We start from the raw sequence: 19738 nt of genomic DNA on the forward strand, positions 1-19738 counted from the left end.
CACACGATGCCAGGTGCTTCCTTTTCTTGGAATTGAGCACAGAACTGGGACTCAGGAGACCTAAGTTATAGTAAAGTTTTATGATGTTAGACAACTAATTTCTTTCCCTGGGCCAGATTTTTCTCATCTATACAATGAAGGGATTTCTACCAGGTTTTCCAGGGCTCCTTCTACTTCTCAGTTTCTCTGTTTCCAAGAGCACAAAGACAGCACAGACTGATCTGCTATCATTCACTTACTTACAAAATTAATCTTATGTTTCTAATATGTCATGATGTTATTAATTTTTTTTAGTATTCTAACCCCACTTTTGTTTCTGCTGCTCTGAGTTCGACTTAATAAATTTCAAGTTCCTTCATTGACAAAACAAACTTCTTGTTTCTTAACGTATTCTAACCAAATCAATCTGCCTGCCAATCCCCAAACAAATTCTACGAACTGTCCATTTACCTCTCACTTTTGTTCACGGTGTTCCTTTGGCAGGAAATGGCTCTCCTCATGCCTTCTCCTCCATCACTGGTTATTGAAATCCTATTCATCCTCCAGAGCTAACTTAAGTATTAATTCTTCTAGGTACTCTCACTGCCTAGTAACCAACCACACCTTCTGTGGTTTCCCACTTGATTCAATGCATCTCTCGTAAGTGCCTGGTGGAAAATACAGTTTTGAAGGTAGCAAAACATTAGTTTGACTTTTATTTATTTTTTTTCTTTTCCCTGTATGACCTTGCAATTTGTTTAACTCCTAGGAGCCTCCATTTCTTCAACCACTAAATGAGTATGATGAAACATACTCAATAGAGTTGTTTTGCAGAATTCATAAATTACTGCACAGAAAGCCTGGGTTGTAGTAAGTGCTCTTTAAATGCATTATCATGATCTATCTTGCTCTTATTTTTTTTCGTTATCTAAGTTATCTAGATAGGTATTTCATTTTTGTAATTAATTTGAAAGCCCCTATAAATCAAGGATTTTATTTTATTCTTTATAACACAGCAGCTTCTTACAGTCTTTACAGCTAAGAAGTGCTCTTCCTCACTCATTTTTTTAAATCTTAAAATTCTTGCTCACTGTAGGAAAATTAGAAAATTCAGAAACTCAAAAGCAAGAAAATTTAAATTACCTTAATTCCATAATTTAGTATCAGTATTTTGTTACTTAGATATTTTTCTGTGTCCATGTACACACATGGGTGTACATGTGTATAAAATATGTATGTAGAGGGGTGCCTGGGTGGCTCAGTAAATTAAGCAACCAACTCTTGATTTTGGCTCAGGTCATGATCTCACAGTTCATGAGTTCGAGCTCCACACCAGGCTCTGCACTGACAATGTTGAGCCTTCTTAGGATTCTCTCTGTCTGTCTCTTTCTCTCTGCCCCTCTCATGTGTTCTCTGTCTCTCTCTCACAATAAGTAAAAAAAAAAAATTAAAAAATACATATATAGAAAATATGTAAAATGATTTTTCATTATAATTTATTATATTGAACATATACATATGGAGTATTGGATATACTTCACTAGAATTTTAAATTTTATAATTTCCATTGATTTATTTAACTAATGATGAAAATCCACAGAGCTAAATCTTTGCTTAATAATTTATCATAAATTACTGTAAGTGAAATCCTCAAGTAAAAACTATGTTATTTAAGGCTTTTGTTTCATATTATTCACTCCCATATACTTGTGTCAATTTCCACTCTAACCTATAATGTCTAGTAGTGCTGCAAAATACTTTAGAATTCATCAAAATATTTAATCTTCATAAAAATCTTCATAGTAGAAATTGCTATTCCTATTTTACATATTTGAAAATGAGGTCAAATGAAAAGTTAAGGGACTTGTTCAGGGATACATCTAATTAATGGCAAAGCTAGGATATTCCATGGTGTTGTAAGCCTAGCATTCCTTTTCTCTACACATTCGCTTTATTCATTCATCCATTCATTTGCTCATTTAATAAATATTTTGAATGGCTAGCTAGGTGATAAGGGTATCATGTTAAATACAGTTCCTAACTTCCTAGAGCTTAAAACATGGCAAAGAAAGCAAACATAAACTGAATAACTAACTAGTTCTAAATTACCATAAGGCTACAAAAATAAAAAAATATGGTGAGTATGTATAGCAGGTGGACCTGACCTATAGGCCAAAGTCAGGGAAGAGTTGCTCTGGATATAGGCGGTCTAAACTGAGACAGGAGAGGTAAATATATTTCATCTAGACATGGAGGTCACATGGGTACAAGTAGAAGGGAAACCTTCCAGACTAGGGCTTCTCAATTGCAGTGTTACTGATATTTGTCTACATAATTCTTTTTCACAGGGAGCTGTTGTATGCACTATGGGAGATTCAGCAGCATTGCTGACCTCTACCCATTACATACCAATAACACCCATACCCCAGTTATAATAACCAAATTCATGGGGGAGGTGCAAAATCTCCCCTGGTTGAGAACCACTGCTCTAGACATAAGGAATAGCAGTTACAAGGCAGGGGGGAGGGGCATGGTATATTCTAGAAATTGAAACAACCTCAACGTGACTGCAATATGGAGTGTGAAGTTCCACATCAAGCAAGGTTCACACTATACTTGAAAATACTGTCAATTATTTTGGACTGTATTTAAAAAGCACTGGGCAGCTAGCAAAACTTGCAAATGACAGAGAGTAGTATGATTCAGATATATGTTTAGAAAATATCAGTTTCAGAATTCTAGGTCAAAAGCAGATTAGAAGGAGTCAAAACTGTATGTGAGGGAAATATTTAGGATGCTTCTGAAGTAACCTATGTGAAGACTATAGACAGTACTATGGAGATAGAGAAAACAAAACAGATTATAGAAATATTTAAGAGAATTAGTAGGACTTGATAATTGACTAGCTATTGGAAATATAGAAAAGAGATTGTCAAAGATGACTGCTAAATTTCTAATTTTTATGAACTGGATTAAAGGAAGTGTTATTCAACAAAATAAGAAAAAATAGAAGAGGATGAAGTTTCAAGCAGATTCAAAGTTTATTTGTGACTGTGATGAATGTAAAGTGCTAGTAAAACACTCAATTACTCAACAATCAGTTTGATAAATGGACCTGGGGCTCAGAGAAGTTATGTACAGTAGAGAAAGATTGGGAAGTCATTTCATGGGGGTGGTAATAAATGTCATGGGAATGAACAAAGAAAACCTAGAAAAGGTGTGGAATGGAAAAACTTGGGGATGTAGGTTTGAGGCTTGAGGAAATCAGGCACATAAAAATCTGAGACTAAAGGAAGAGCCAGTAAAGGGAATGAAAAGTTGAAGTGAAAAGACAAACTGAGGACAGAAGCCAAGGAGTCAGAGTATTTCAAGATGGGGAGAGCTCAGATGTTTGGAATCTGCTAAGAAGTCTGGTAGGGTGAGGATATCGAAATGATGGTTAAATAATGTTATTGGTTATGATACCCATTTTCATGTAGTGGTGAGGCATAAGACATATTAATGAGTCAGGTGGAAAATCAGAAAATGGACCAAAGGTGAAGTGGCGGGTATCCTAAAGAGGTTGTGTGTTAGAAAGAAGGTTGTGTGTGAAGAAGGAAGGAGACCAGGCAGTAGTTTGATAGGTAATTATTATTAGCAGAAATTTTTCCCTTATTTACTTATTTTGAAGATGAGAGAGGCTTGAACATAGGGAAGAGAGAAGGGTGAAGAACTGAGTAGAAAGGAACGTTTGCTGGTGCTCCTGAAAGAGTAAGAAGATTAGGATACAGAACGCATATAGAAGCAATGACCTTAGGTAGATAAGTTAACACTCCCTTTGTGGCAGGAGGAAAAAAGGAGAGTGAGGGCAGTCATCAGTTTTTATTTTTGTTTTGTTTTGATGCAAAAGTTGAGACTTTCTTATATAATGGTTTTTATTTTCTCTGTACAGTAGAAGGCAAAGTCATCTGCTAAGAGGAGTAGAGATGGAGAAACATCTGAGGTTTAAAGGAAGTGGAGAAGTTTCAAAAGCACCTTTCCAGAGAATAGGGAGGAGGCTGTTTAAAAAGCAGAAGTGTGTGTGTGAGGGTGACATCAACAAGGTGGCAGAGTAGGAGATACCAGCTTTTGTCCCTACACAAAAATTAGATAACTATTCATGAATGAATATAGTCCTCCGAGAGCTCACAAGTCTAAATAAGAGCATGCAGGGGCGCCTGGGTGGCTTCAGCTCAGGTCATGATCTCATGGTCCGTGAGTTCGAGCCCTGCATCCAGCTCTGGGCTGACAGCTTGGAGCTCGGAGCCTGGAGCCTGCTTCGGATTATGTGTCTCCCTCTCTCTCTGACCCTCCCCTGTTCATTCTCTGTCTCTCTCTGTCTGAAAAATAAAATAAAACATTACAAAATAAGTAAATAAATAAGAGCATGCAGCAAAGCACAGTGGAATAATTGAGAATAGCTACACAAGAAGAAAGAGCTGCTGTTGTACCAGCCAAGGACCAGGTCTGCCATTCCTTCCTATTCTGCACATGCTCTGGAACTCAGAGCTGGAGCTTCTTCATGCACATCCATGCTTCAGATCCTCACTCCATGACCATACCACATGCCTGCATCTCAGACACCAGACATTACCACCTCAGATTTGCCTTCACCCCAGATCCCAGTGCTGCTATTGCTCTATGTGTGCCTGTACTCTGGACCCTATATCCACAGTTGATCCATAAGTGCCTGTACTGCACACCAGACCATAGAGATATCATTGCTGCACACATGGTCACTCTCCAGAGCCTGACTCCACAGCCACTCCACAGGTGTTCACACATCTGACACCAGTGACAGTTCAGATGCACCCATAAGCTAGACCTAAAACCAAGAGTTATACCCTTGGCTATGACATCCTCTAAGGAAGAAAAAGAAATCAGGAGGACCCTGGCAGCCATCACCATTAAAGATCCCAACAGCACTCACCACCACTTCAGACACCCACAGCTTTGGATACTGAGGACTCCTACAGTGTTTAATGATGTTGTCCTCATCTGGCAGAGACTGCATTGATGAACCCTCTCCAGACTCAGAACTGCCAAACCCCATTCAACTGGTGCCCTCACACTCATCTGTAGGTGAAGTTCTTCATGCACGAAAACCAGTCTGAAAAATTAGGAAGAGGTTACTTTTTCAATAAATGCTTGGACATCAACACAAGGCCACAAGAAACATGAAAGAAGGAAAGGGAAGATAAGGGAAGGGAAGGGAAAGAAAAGGAAAGGAAGGGAAAGGAAGATGACACCAGCAAAGGAACAAAATAATTTTCCAGTCACTGACTCCAAAGAAGTATAAATCTTTTAATTACTGTAAAAATAATTCAAGATAATTGTTTTAAGAACACTCAGTGAGCTACAAGAGAGAAAATATAGTTGACTAAAAAAAATTAGGAAACCAATACATGAACAAAATAAGCTCAACAAAGATAAATTATTAAAAAAGGAGCTAACATATTCTGGAGCTGAAGAATACAATGAATGAAATGCAAATTACAATAGAAAACATCAACAACAAACATGATCAAGCAGAAAAAAGAATCTGTAAACCTGAAGACATGTCATTTGAAATTATGCAGTTAGAAAAATAAAAAGGAAAATTAAGAATAGAAAAATGTGAATAAAGCCTACAGGATTTATAGGATACCATAAAGAGGACCCATATACACATTATAGGAATAGTGGAAGAGAGAGAAGGGGAAAAAGAAGAAAGTTTAATTCAAGAAACAATGTCTGAAAAGTTCCCAAATCTAAAGCATGATTCGGATACCTAGGTATATGAAGCTCTAATGTCCCCAAAAAGTTCAACCCAAAGTGGTCTTCATCAAAGTACATTATAATCAAAGATCAAGAGAGAAGTTTGAAAGCAGCAAGAGAAGAGATTTGGCTAATACAGGGGAATCTCCATAAAGGTATCAGGAGATTTCTCAGCAGAAACCTCGATGACTAGAGGAGAGTGAGATGATGAAATCAGTGTGGTGAAAGAAAAAATATTGCCAACTAAGAATACTTTACCCAGCAAAGCTGTCCTTTAGAAGTGAAGGAAAAAGAAAGGCTTTCCCAAACAAACAGAACCTGAGGGGGTTCATCACCACTAGAGGTGCCTTTCAAGAATTGCTAAAGAAATTTCTTTAAGTTGGAAAGAAAAGACACTAATTGGTACCAGAAAAACATATAAAAAATTTAAAAATCACTGGTAAAGGTAGTATATAGTCAAATTCAGAAGACTCTATACTGTAACAGGAATGTGCAAACCATTTTTAACTCCAGCATAAAAGTTAAGAAATGAAGTGTTAAAAATAACTATAACTAAAATAATTTGTTAATGGATGCATAATATAAAATATGTAAATTGCAATGTCAAAAAATGTAATGTGTGTGGGGGTTTGAAATAAGCAGGTAGATTTTTTGTATGTAATCAAATTTAAATTATAATCAGCTTAAAATAGTCTTTTCTAACTATAGGATGTTTTATTAAGCCTCATGGTAACCTAAAGACAAAATTCTATAGTAGGTACACACAAGATAAAGGAAAAAGAATCAAAAGCATACTACTTGAGAAAAATTATCAAATCATAAAGGAAAACAATAAGAAAAGAAAGAAGTGTAAAACAGTCAGAAAACAACTAACAAAATGGCAACAGTAAGTCCTTATCTATCAACAATTACTTTAAAGGTAAATGGATTAAATTCTCAAATCAAAAGATATAGAGTGGCTGAATGAACCAAAAAGAAAAAAAAAAGAAAAAGAAAGAAAAGACTCAACTACATACTGCCTACAAGAGACTCACATCACTTTTATACACATAGGCTCAAAGTAAAGGGATGGATAAAGATATTCCATGCAAATGGAAACCCAAAGAAAGCAGGGGTAGCTATGCTTAGATCAGACAAAATAGACTTTAGGTCAGAAACGGTAATAAGAAGATGTGGTGTAATATACATATTCATTATATATGTATACATTGTATATATTATGTATATACGTACAATGAAATATTACTCAGCCACCACAAAGAGTGAAATCTTGCCATTTGCAATGACATGGATGGAGCTATAATGTATTATGCTAAGTGAAATAAGTCAATCAGAGAAAGACAAATACCATATAATTTCACTCATATGTGGAATTTAAGAAATAAAACGGATGAACATATGGGAAGGAAGGGGAAAGAGAAGGGAGGGAAACAAACCATGAGACTCTTAATGATAGAGAACAAACTATGGGTTAACAGGGGGAGGTGGGTGGGACATAGGCTAGATGGGAGATGGATACTAAGGAGGTCATTTGTGACAAGCACTGGGTGTTTTATATAAGTGATAAATCACTGAATTCTCCTCCTGAAACCAATATTGCACTGTATGTTAACTAAAATTTAAATTAAAAAAGGAGAAAAAAACTATAACAAGAGACAAAGAACATTATTATATAATAATATAGGGGTCAATTCATCAAGAGTATATAACAATTATAAATATGTATGCACCTAACATTGGACGACCTAAATATATAAACTAAATATTAACAGAGCTGAAAGGGAAGATAAATGGCAATGCAATAATAATAGTGGACTTCATTACCCCTCTTTCAACAATGATTTGATCATCTAGACATAAAATCAATAATGAAACATTGGTCTTGAACTATACTCTAGACAAAATATACCTAAAAGATATATACAGAATATTTTATTGAACAGCAGCAGAATGTACATTCTTCTCTAGCACATGAAGAATATTCTCCAGGACAGATGATATATTAGGCTACAAAACAAACCTTAACAAATTTAAGAAGACTGACATTGTATTAAAAATGTTTTTCAACCATAGTGGTATGAAACTAGAAATCAATAACAGGAAAGAAACTGGAAAATTCAGAAATATGTGTAAATTAAACACACTCCTAAACAATCAAAAGATTGAAGAATAAATCAAAATGGAAAAAATATATACATATAGTGAAATAAGTAATGATAGAAACATGGAAACAAACATACCAAAAATTATGGGATACAGCAAATGAAATTCCAGGAGGGATGTTTACAGCATAAAATGCCTACAGTAAGAAGAAAAGAAGGGTCTCAAATAAATAACCTAAATTTGCACCATAAGGAACTAGAAAAAGAAGAACAAATTAAGGCCAAAGTTACCAGAAGGAAGGAAATCACAAAGATGAGAACAAAAATAAAACAAGCTAGAAACTAGAAAAACAAGAAAAAACATAACAAATTAAGAGTTTTTTGAAAAGATATACAAAATGGAAATCTTTAGATAGCATAAATAAGGAAAAAAAAGAGTAGACTCAAAGTCAGAAATGAAACAAAAGACTTTACAATGATACCACAGAAATACAAAAGATCATAAGAGGCTATTCTAAGCATAAAAAACTCAATAACCTAGAAAAATGGATAAGTTTCTAGAAACATACAACCTACTAAGACTAAATCATGCAGAAATAGAAAATCTGAACAGACTAATAACAAGTTGAGGAAATTGAATCAGTAATCAGAAATAGCCCAACAAAGAAAAGTTGAGAAACAGATGACATCACTGGTGAATTCCACCAAAGGTTTTTTTATTTTATTTTATTTTATTTTTTTAAATTTTTTAACATTTATTTATTTCTGAGAGAGAGAGAGAGGGAGAAAGAGAATGAGCAGGGGAGGGGCAGGGAGAGAGGGAGGCAGAGAATCTGAAGCAGGCTCCAGGCTCTGAGCTGTCAGTACAGAGCCTGATGTGGGGCTAGAATGCACAGGCTATGAAATCATAACTTGAGCTACAGTCAGATACTTAACTGACTGAGCCACCCAGGTGCTTCTCTACCAAAGGTTGAAAGTAGAATTATACCAATGCTTCTCAACTCTTTTAGAAAACTGAAGAGAAAAGAACACTTCTAAACTCATTTTATGTCAGTATTACCCTGATGCTTAAGTCAGACAAGGACACTACAAGAAAAGAAAATTATAGGTCAATATCCCTGATGAATATAGGTGCAAAAAGTCCCACAAAATCCCAGCAAACTGAATTCAACAGCACCTTAAAAAATCATACACCATGATCAAGTGGGACTTATCTTTGGGATGCAAAGTTTACCATGCACAAGTCTATACATGTGGTATCCCGCACTTGTAGAATGAAAGATAACACAGATCAGTGGAAAGATAGCCCATGTTCATGGATTGGAAGAATTAATATTGGGGGGAGGAATGACGAGTGAAATAGATAAAAGAGATCATGAGCACACTTATTGTAATGAGCACTGAGTAATGTCTAGAATTGTTGAATTATTATATCATACACCTGAAACAAATATAACGCTGTATGTTAATTTTACTTCAAATATATATATATATAAAATTGACAAAATTCAACATCCTTTCATTGCAAAAACTCCCAACTAATTAGGTGTGGAAGGAATGTGACTCAAAGACCAGATATGACAAGCCCACAGTTAACATCGTACTCAATAGTGGAAAACTGAAAGCTTTTTCTCCATGATCAGGTACAAGACATGAATAAAATAAGTAGAAAAATATTCCATGTTTATGGATTGGAAGAATTTCTATTGCTAAAATGTTCATATAACACTGATTTGATGCAATCTGAATCAAAATTCCAATGGAATTAAAAAAAAAATTTTTAGGGGCGCCTGGGTGGCGCAGTCGGTTAAGCGTCCGACTTCAGCCAGGTCACGATCTCGCGGTCCCTGAGTTCGAGCCCCGCGTCAGGCTCTGGGCTGATGGCTCGGAGCCTGGAGCCTGTTTCTGATTCTGTGTCTCCCTCTCTCTCTGCCCCTCCCCCGTTCATGCTCTGTCTCTCTCTGTCCCAAAAATAAATAAAAAAAACGTTGAAGAAAAAAAAAATTTAAAAAAAAATTTTTTTAACGTTTATTTATTTATTTATTTACGTTATTTATTTAACGTTTATTTATCCCAAAAATAAATAAAAAAAAGTTGAAGAAAAAAAAATTTAAAAAAAAAATTTTTTTTTTTAACGTTTATTTATTTTTGAGACAGAGAGAGACAGAGCATGAACGGGGGAGGGGCAGAGAGAGAGGGAGACACAGAATCCGAAGCAGGCTCCAGGCTCTGAGCCATCAGCCCAGAGCCCGACGCGGGGCTCGAACTCACGGACCGCGAGATCGTGACCTGGGTTGAAGTCGGATGCCTAACTGACTGAGCCACCCAGGCGCCCCTCCAATGGCATTTTTTTACAGAAAAAAAAATCGTAATACTCATTTGGCACCACAAAAGGCCTTGAATAGCCAAAGCAATTTTGAGCAACAAGAACAAAGCTAGAGGCATCACATTTCTTGATTTCAAATTATATAAAAGCTCTAATAGTTAAAACAGTATAGTACTGGCATGTAACCAGAAATATACCAATGGAACACAAAGGAGGGGCCCAGAAATAATTTCTTGCATATATGGCCAACTCATCTTTGACAAAGGCACTAAGAACACAATGAAGAAAGGATAGTCTATTCAATAAATGACATTGGGAAAATTGAATATTCACATGAAAAAAAGAATAAAATTGAACCCTTATCTCAGCATACATAAAAATCAACTCTAAATACATTACATAATATTAAACCTGAAGTTGTAAAACTCCTAGAAGAAAATATAGGGGAAACCTCCTGTGTTCTCACTGGATACAAAGAGATGATGACAAATCTTCAATGGTGAAGTGAAGATCAAGAATTAAATGGAATTGAGGCACCTGGGTGGCTCAGTTAGTTAATCATCTGACTCTTGCTTTCAGCTCAGGTCATAATCACCATTCTTGAGTTTGAGCCCCATATCAGGCTCTAAGCTAGCAGCATGGAGACTGCTTGGGATTCTCTCTGCCCCTTCTCTGCTTTCGCACTCCCTCTCTCTCTCTCAATAAAATAAAAATACATAAACACAATAAATAATTTAAAAAAAGAATTGAATGTATTTCTACTTTGTGAACTGAGGCAAAAGCACCCCTAAGCATGCATAAGTAGTATATATGCCAGAGGGTACTTGAAGCCATGGGATAAACAGTGCACAGTCTTCTTGGCTTATTAAATCTAGTCATCAGTAAGTAATATAAAACATCACTTTGTAACAAATACAGAGATATTGTCAACTTGAATTGAAGATTTTTGTGAATTCTAAAGATAACAAATGAGACATTAAAGAGATTCCATTTTGTTCCTACCCTTCAATGATAATAAGTGAATTCCCTTCTACTTTTAGGGATACTTTGGTGGAATTTCTTGAGAAGCTCTGAAATGCTTTGTAATTTTTAAATTAATAATTATTTTAAAACTACAAGACAGATACAAGGAATTCCAATTATATGAAATTGGTTCAGAGGTTATAATGAGACAAACAAACTTTCAGAGAGTCCCTTTCAGGGCTGATTGGAAATCCCAGGGAAGGCCAAGAGGGTTTGGGAACCCCTGTGGGGAATCTTCTATGTATTCAGAACTTGATAGAGAATAATGATAACATCTTTTTATATTTCTTCTTTCCTCTGTCTTTTCAACCTTCTTCACACTAAAAACTACCACTGAAATTTACTATGTACCAGGTACTAGTCAAGCAGTTTGCACACTTATTTATTTTAGTCATTACAACATCCCTGCAAAGTAGGTTTATTTATTTTACAGAGGAATTCTGTGAATCAGAGACAGGTTATGTAATTTGTCAAAGGTCACTCAACTAATAAGCGGTAGAAAAGGAATTTAAAGCCAAGTCATTCTTTGTTTGTTTGTTTGTTTTATTTCGGTTTGGTTTGGTTTTTTACTTCAAGGTCTAAGAGCTTTTAGTGCAACTAAGAGGGAAAGGATCTAGTTAGTTCTAAGGTGTTAGTCATGTGGTCCCTTGCTCAACTGGCCTCTATCTCAGTCTTGAACCTCCACTCTAGAATGATCTCATTTGCACTTACAGTCATTTTCTCTGTGTTTTCTGTTACTTCTACTCTAGGGCTAATTCTTTTATCTATACTCTGGAATTCATCTCTTCCTGCTTTTATGGGAGACTTAACTATCAGTTTTCCTCTCTTCCATTAGAGCAATGGTTTTCAAACCATAGTTCACTTGAAAAACCACACGGGGTGGGGGTTGTTTACAGAGATTTGCGAGTTACAAATCTAGAGTTTCTGTCTGGTTGCTTTCTAAGAAATTCCCAGTTTTTGCTGATGCTGCTACTTGAAGGACCATGCTTTGAGAACCACTGCTCAAGACTCCAGAGTAGGGATTGGCAAACTACAACCTAAAAAATGTTTTCACATTTTAAATGTTTGAAAAAGATCAAGAATAATATTTCCTGACATGTGAACATTATATGAAATTCAAATTTTAGTGTTTATTAATAAAGTTTTATTGGAACACATTATGCAATGTCTATGGCTGCTTTCTCACTATAACATCAAAGTTGAGTAGTTGTGATAGAATTAGTGTTGTGACAGTGATCATATGGCTTGCAAGGGTAAAATATTCACTCTCTGGTCCTTTATGGAACCAGCAGCTGACTCTGCTTTAAATAATCCTCAGTCCTAACTGCACATTAGAATCACTTGAGAAATTTTATAAAATGGTAATGCCTGGGTTCCATCTCTGGAGATTCTGACTTAATTGGTCTGGAATATAATCTAGTTGATCCTTAACATTTAAACATATCTTATCTGTGCTAATTAAATAAAACAAAAAGCAAGTAAACCTACCAAAGTTTCTCTGCCTATAAGAAAGAACTAGGTAGTAAGACTTCCTTATTTTGTACTTAAGGGAAATTTTGTCCAGATATATGAATTATTTGTCCATATTAAAAGACGCTGTTGCTGTTCTTGTTACCAAATTATAATTGCAAATTGCTTTAATATTAAAAAAAATTACAAAAACTAAGTTATAGTCTAAAAAGTATTATATGCTTGTCTTAGTCCATTTGGGCTGCTCTAATAAAATACTATAGATTGAGTGGCCTATAAACAATAGAAATGTATTTCTCACAGTTCTGGAGGCTGAAAGTTCAAGATCAGGGTACCAGCAGATTTGGTGTCTGGTGAGAGTCCACTTCCTGGTTCGTAGATGTCTGCCTTTTCATCGTGTCCTCACATGGTGGAAGGGGAAAGGGTATTGTCTGGGACTTCTTTTATAAGGACACTAATCCCATTCATGAAGAACTAACTATCTCCCAAGGCCCTCACCTCCAAATACCATTACACTGGGGATTAATTTTCAACATAGAGATTTGGGGAGAGCATAAACATTCAGTCTATAGCAATGTTCATTGTAAAAGAGAGAAGAAATACAAATATATGCAGATGTCACGTTCTAAATTAAGTGCTTAAGGTAAAAATTGACAAGAATCAAGTTTACTTGATAGCCACTTTTTCATTTAAGAAACAAATAAAGTAGCTGTCTTGTGTTAAAGGCCATGCTTTAAGAAATATATATTACACATTAGACTTGCATGCATTCTAGGAGGATGTCCACACTACAGGAAGTACTCAGGAGGTAACATACTCAGGAATGGGTACATGTCCATCCCTGTCTCATGATCAACAGGCAAATCCCCTCACAGGTCCTCTACTGTGTCTTTATTTCTCTCATTTACTGAGAGAGGATAGTTGGATAAATAGTTCATTGTAGATGAGGCCCCTGTAGTATATAGATGATGTAAAAGGAAAAATGAAAGGAATAATGTCTGATTTCCCTTTCTAAGCCTCATCCCAATCCCCAATGATCAACACTGTCAAAATTTTACACACACACCCACAGACACACACACACACACCTCTACCACAATTATATATAAATATGCATACAAATATAGGCTCATAGTATACAACCTCTTCTTTTATGTTTAAGCAACCTTCTTTTGTGTTTAAGATTATAACTTGAACATCTTTTGATATAACAATTTGTACATGTACCTCATATTTTTCTAATAATTGCATAGTATTCTGTGGTATCGATAAACTATAATCTTACAGATAAGTCTTGTGCTAATAGATATTTATAATACATATATATACATATGTGTGTGTGTGTGTGTGTGTGTGTCTATCTCTATATATCTACATCTATCTGGGATAAATTCCCAGGAGTTGAAGTTGAATCAATACATCAAAGAGAATGCTCCTTTTAAAATATTTTATAGATTTGATGCCCTTAACAAAGTTTTCATCATTAGTACTTGATATATCAATTTAAAAAACCTTTTCTAATTTTTATGCTTTTCCCTAAATACGAAAGAGGTGGAGTATTTTAAATGTTTTGTGGTCTTTTTGTGAACTACCACTTTATGTTTACTTCTTTTTTCATTCAGTTTCATACTTTTTCTTAGTGAGTTATGAAAATTCCTTGTATTTTAAGGAAATATTCCATTGAATATGTTGCATTATTTTCCCATTTTGCCATTTGTCATTGTATATAATTTAACCAGGAAGAAGTTTTATATTTTTATATAGTTAGTTGTTTATTTTTTTTTATATGGCTTCAGGTTTCTCCACTCCAATATTATATACCAAAACCAAATCTGTTTTCTTCTAATGTTTATGATTTCAATTTTTATACTTAAATTTTTGATCCATCTAGACTATTTTGGTGATGGGATTTATCTTTAATCTTCTCAATGACATTAGGAGTGAAGTATTAACCCCATTTTAGGCATCTCTGTTTTATAAACGGTAAAAGAGAGGATCTGAGGTGGAAATAGTTTTCCAGGACTTCTAGCTCATGAATATTGGAACCATGCTGTATCAAAAATATATTATAATTTATTATAGATAAATATATCATCAGATTTATATTATCATTTAGCCAGCTATCATTTCCTTCTACCATAGCAAATGTTATTCTTTTAGTGGGTACATTGTCCTGTTGAACTTTTGCCTAAAAATAGGGAATATTTTTTTAGTGGGACATTGTCATTGTGCTTAGTGCTTTTCCTGCATCTATAAAATGAGAATAATAAGTCAGCGGTCCTAGTATAGTTAGGAAAATTCAGCACTAAATTTGGATCAGGTTTGGATCAGGTCCTTACTGGGATGCTATGGGGTAAATAGGTGCACAGAGGGGTTTTAAGCAGATCTTCAACGTAAAAAGAGCCTTTCTTTAGAATGTACATATATTGGGGCACCTGGGTGGCTCAGTCCCTTAAGCGTTAGGCTCGGGTCATGATCTTGAGGTTTGTGGGCTCAAGCCCTGCATCAGGCTCTCTGCTGTCAGCTCAGAGCTGGTTTCAAACCCTCTGTCTCCCTCTCTCTCTGCCCCTGCCCTGCTTGCACTCCCTGTCTCAAAAATAAATAAACATTAAAAAAAAGAGGAAGAATGTACATACATTAACACCGTATCTGAAGTTTTGTCAGAAGTTGTCCCTGATTGCCTCACAGGGAAACCTACATGTGCTTTTTCACCTGTAACTTTGTTTTTGTTTCATTCTTCCCTGTGAAAGGCTCTCAGATTTGTAACACTTTCCAGCTCTTTCTGTCTCTCCTGGGCCATCCAGACACCCTAGGGTCCATTAAAATAATAATAAAAAAGCTATTATAAAGTTGCTTTTCCCCTCCACTATCCCTAATTGGAAAAAACAAACAAACAAAAAACTTAACAGTACTTATTGACAGGTTGAAAAATTGGTTTTTAAAAATCCTCTAACCCCCCAATAGAGAAAGCATTTTAAAATTCTAAGTTTTTCATGGTATTGAGTTGCTATGTTTGGGCTTGCTTATTGGGAAGTAGCTGCAGGAAATGTGACCTGCTATGACCTCAGGGGAGAAAAGTGTTATGAACTGAAATGTTTGGTTTTGCACTTGAAGCCATTAATAAAAGTTGTGGAATGATGAGAGTTGGGCCTCCATGTTGATGTTTTAATGTCCTGGAAGTCACTGGTTGTGTTGCAAGTGCTTACAATTTGTAATTACCTGGGCTCATATGACAGACGGAACTGGGAATCAAATTAAGTAGCTGCCTTCTCTTACGATGCTAGAGAATCTCCAGCTTAAGACAAGATTGCCTTTTTTCCTTCCTAAAAAAGGCACAAACAATGACAGCCCAAAATAGCTATTTAGTCAGAACTGACGACACTTTCTGAATGCTTGTCATTAAGAGAGAAATAGAAAATCCTGATTTTCTTCTTCCTTTAATTTCTCTCCCTTAAATACCTTGCTTCCTCCTGAAGCCGCCTCACCTCATTGCCCAGGAGAAATGCCCAGTGGCTCTGACGGTGCCTCAGCACCACTGCAGGCTCCAGAGGGGAGGTGGCTTATGCAAAACATATTAAAGAAAAATCCTAAAAGTCACTGCAGCTTTTTCTAGTGAGTTATGCTGATCTTCCCTGTTGCTGTAAGCTGATGGGGAACGTCGTGGCAAAGACATAACCACTCTTTTTCCTCCCACTATTTTTGCTGCAGTGAGAACTGTTCATTTCTGCTTGCATTTCACCAGATAGCTTTAGAATTCTAGCTGAGAATTAGGGCTTTCTAAGGCTGGAAATAAGAGTTTAGAACCTTAAATTGGACTTTGTCCTTTTGGCTCAGTAAAAATTGAGTTAATTTGCAGCCTCCGGTGCCTGACTGGAATGACAACAGACAGTAGGATCTGACGATGTTTTTGAATTAAGTTCTTTTTTTTTCCCGTATGGATTCATGGGGGCAGAAGCTTTTATTTTTCTCTCTTGCTCTTTCCCTTCCAGAGCCAGCTGAACATATCACATTCAGCAGCAGTAATTACTGAATGTATGGTTATGTTATCCCCTGGAATTTTCTATCTTCATTCCAATCCCATCCTCTATATTGATTGTAATTTACCAATAAAGCTTAGTTTTGGAAAAAATAGATGCAGCGTTTTGGTAGCAAGCCTACTAACTTTAGATATCCCTGGAAGATGTAACAGATATTATAGGACAGGGAAGAAAGAGAAGGTGGTATTTCTCAGGCATGTAACCACAGATCACCCCAGAGGAAGCCAGCTTACATTTTAGGGGACTTGAGGAGACAGTGATCCTTTGGTCTTGTTCCTATTCCACATAAAAAGCAGAATGAAATGTGTTTGCAGTGATTTGTAGTATTTGCCAAACAGGGTGCTGCATCAGAATAGCCTGGAATCTAGTGCAGAGCCCATATTAAACCTCCTAAGGAAAAGGGGTTTCCTCTTCATTTAGAGTCTGCCCGGTGCAGTCCCGCTGTAAAGTATCTAATAGGATAATACCAGGGCTCTCCAGAAATATAAGTAACTCATTGGTTAAATTTCATTCTTCACCTTTCCCCCCCTCCTTCCTGAGTGAGCTCATTCCCCCCTCCCGTTTTTTTTTTTTAAACCCAGTGATTTAAAATGCTAGAAGGAAAAGCAACTGAAGTCTTAACTTTCAGATGCTGAATTCTCAGCTAATTGAAATTACTGGGCACAATGCTATATATAGCCAATGAAGAGATTTTGAGCTCTCACTCAGTGCCTTCAAGACATGTCGTTTTGTAGTCAGAGAAAACAGAGATCAATGCATTTTCAAACTGACAGAGGGAACGGATGCTCCTTAGTAGCACATGCCCAGGATCGTGTGTGTGGGGCTTGCGCTGTGCTGAGAAGCTGAATACCGGTCCATATGCTCCTTATTTACTGCAATGTTCTTTGCATGTTACTGTGCACTCCGGACTAACGTGAAGGTAAGAGGAGGCGAGCCGGCAACTGGGCACAATATACATGTTAAACCAGCTGCAGAAAATGTCTACCTTGTGTAGCTTCAGGACTTTTCCGATTGCTGGCTGAGCAGGCAGATTATTACAGGTGGTTGCAAGGGCTTTGTTTTATTGTTGCCGAGCAGCCTTGCTGGGGGAGCATGTTGGAACGCTGCTGTGAAGTGACCTTCAGGTTTAACTGTTTGTTATTCAGGTTCAGGCTCACACTTGGGGGGTGGAGTTGGGGGAGGAAAAGATGAAAATTGTTTAGGTAGGCCAGAACCAAGAAATCAGAGAAGGTAAAAAGCTATACAGCATGCTTTAGATTAGGATTTAAAGTCTTTCTTTTAAAAAGTGCTATGAGCTGCCTGTGCTCGTGCAGCTTAATTAACAGCTGGGGATTAAATTTAATGGTTATAATGGCATTAGGATATGATCTGTGGGATATCTGACCATCCTGTTCATATAAACAAATTATTATCATTGGAAGTTGCTGATATTGATCATACAAATCCTCTGCTCGGGGTGGGCTGTTTGCTTCCACTGTGTGGGCGCCACTGCCCCACTGTTGTCACCCCGCTGACATTCACTTGCTGTAGCTAATGAGCCTCCAAAGTTGAGCCTAAGTTTGGGAGATTTACCCCTTGTCCGGAAGGACTGCGTTATTATTGGAGAGGTTTTCTGACACTATTCATTCAGCACTGAGCTAGACAGGCCAGCTGTGGAATTTCCAGTTGCATAATTTAAGTGAATTACATCTCTGTTAGCTTTTTGAACTTGGATTTCTTATTGAGGGAAGTCCAAAAGTGATTGCCTTTCAGAAAAAAAAAATAATAAGGCAGTTAAGGTTTAATACCTAAAATAAGAATCTTAAAAAAATATATCAATGTTAAGTGTTTCACCTTTTTATTTTACTGGGGGAGTATTTTAATGTGTCTGGGCACTAAAGTTTTGTTTTCTGTGTTTACAAGTTTTATTAAAGTGCTCCCTGCTGCTCGCTCTTTTGTAAGCCTTTTTGTTTTCTATTTGAACTTCAAACAGGTAGTATTTATGTTTTGATGACCAATTCTTTTACAACTACAGCCTGGCAGCATTCTGTGGATCATTTCAGAGTTCAACAGAATTTACTTTTTACTACTTTTAGGGTTAACTTCAGCAATCATTTTTTCCCCATGCATATGATGGATATAGCGAACAAAATGCAAAGAGATATTTAAAAACCTAGCATGTACCCAAATGTCAACTTGGATTTCTCTATCACCGTCTCCTATTCCTAATTATGGGGTATGGCATGCATTGTTCTGTAAGCTCAATGAATTTTAAATGTTTTCCCTCCTCATATTTTTTGAAACAGAAAAGTGTTTTTTTTTCAGACAAATTCCATAAATAATTTTAGATTAAGAGATAACAGTTGTTTTGATAGTCCATTGTCATATTTCAGAAGTGCAAGAAAACCTGAGTCCAAAGTTTCTTTAATATGGGTTTTGGGATTTTGTTTTTTGTCTTGACTATTATCATTGGTCTTTATGGGTTGAACTGTAATTTTTTTCTCACTTAAATTCATAAGCAAAGAAGTGAAAAGACATTTACCAACAGTATCTTAATTCATATGACTTTGGATACTACATTCTTAGTATCTTGGTTAGTCTGAACTTCGGTGAAAGCTCAGAACATGCATATTGCCACATACAACACATATAACCTTGCTTTGAGTTGTTTAACTCCAATTTTAAATATGCTTAAGTCCTTTCAATAATTAGTTCTCGAACTTTCTTGTATAATTTTCTTTTAGGGTTATCTTTCCCTTTTGAAATAGCAAAGTTTGCAGTAGAATTTACAGCTCACCTGTGGGCTGACGTTTCATCAAGTTGGCACAATAAAGTCTTATCTGATATTTTTATTTCTTAATTTTTGTTTTATTTCATATTACATTTGAAAGAATTTGATTTTTTTTCTATTGTGCCTAAAATTACTTATTTGCTTGGTTCCGGTAAAGTCTTTTTTGTAGTGTACAGCTTCTTAGGTTTCCATGATTTAACATGATTGGTGTTACAGTGACCCAAAACTTTAAGGTGGTTAAGCTTCAAAAAATAGA

General features: G+C 36.1%; 1 protein-coding gene across 16 annotated transcripts in view; it reads left to right on the forward strand.

Annotated features, from left to right (window-relative positions):
- The window catches only part of DLG2 (discs large MAGUK scaffold protein 2), a 2097061-nt gene that overhangs the window by 665587 nt on the left and 1411736 nt on the right, over positions 1-19738 (forward strand). For 2 of the 16 annotated variants that reach the window (XM_058690312.1, XM_058690313.1), the window contains exon 1: positions 17302-17631. The exons of the other annotated variants lie outside the window; for them this stretch is intronic. In XM_058690312.1, the coding sequence (XP_058546295.1) occupies positions 17590-17631 (42 nt within the window). In that variant the 5' untranslated portion in view covers positions 17302-17589. Of the gene's footprint in view, positions 1-17301; positions 17632-19738 lie in introns of those variants that run through there. 16 annotated transcript variants of the gene reach the window in all.

The sequence above is a fragment of the Neofelis nebulosa genome, chromosome 10 (assembly GCF_028018385.1).
Source record: "Neofelis nebulosa isolate mNeoNeb1 chromosome 10, mNeoNeb1.pri, whole genome shotgun sequence".
In the NCBI taxonomy this organism is placed as follows: Eukaryota; Metazoa; Chordata; class Mammalia; order Carnivora; family Felidae; genus Neofelis; species Neofelis nebulosa.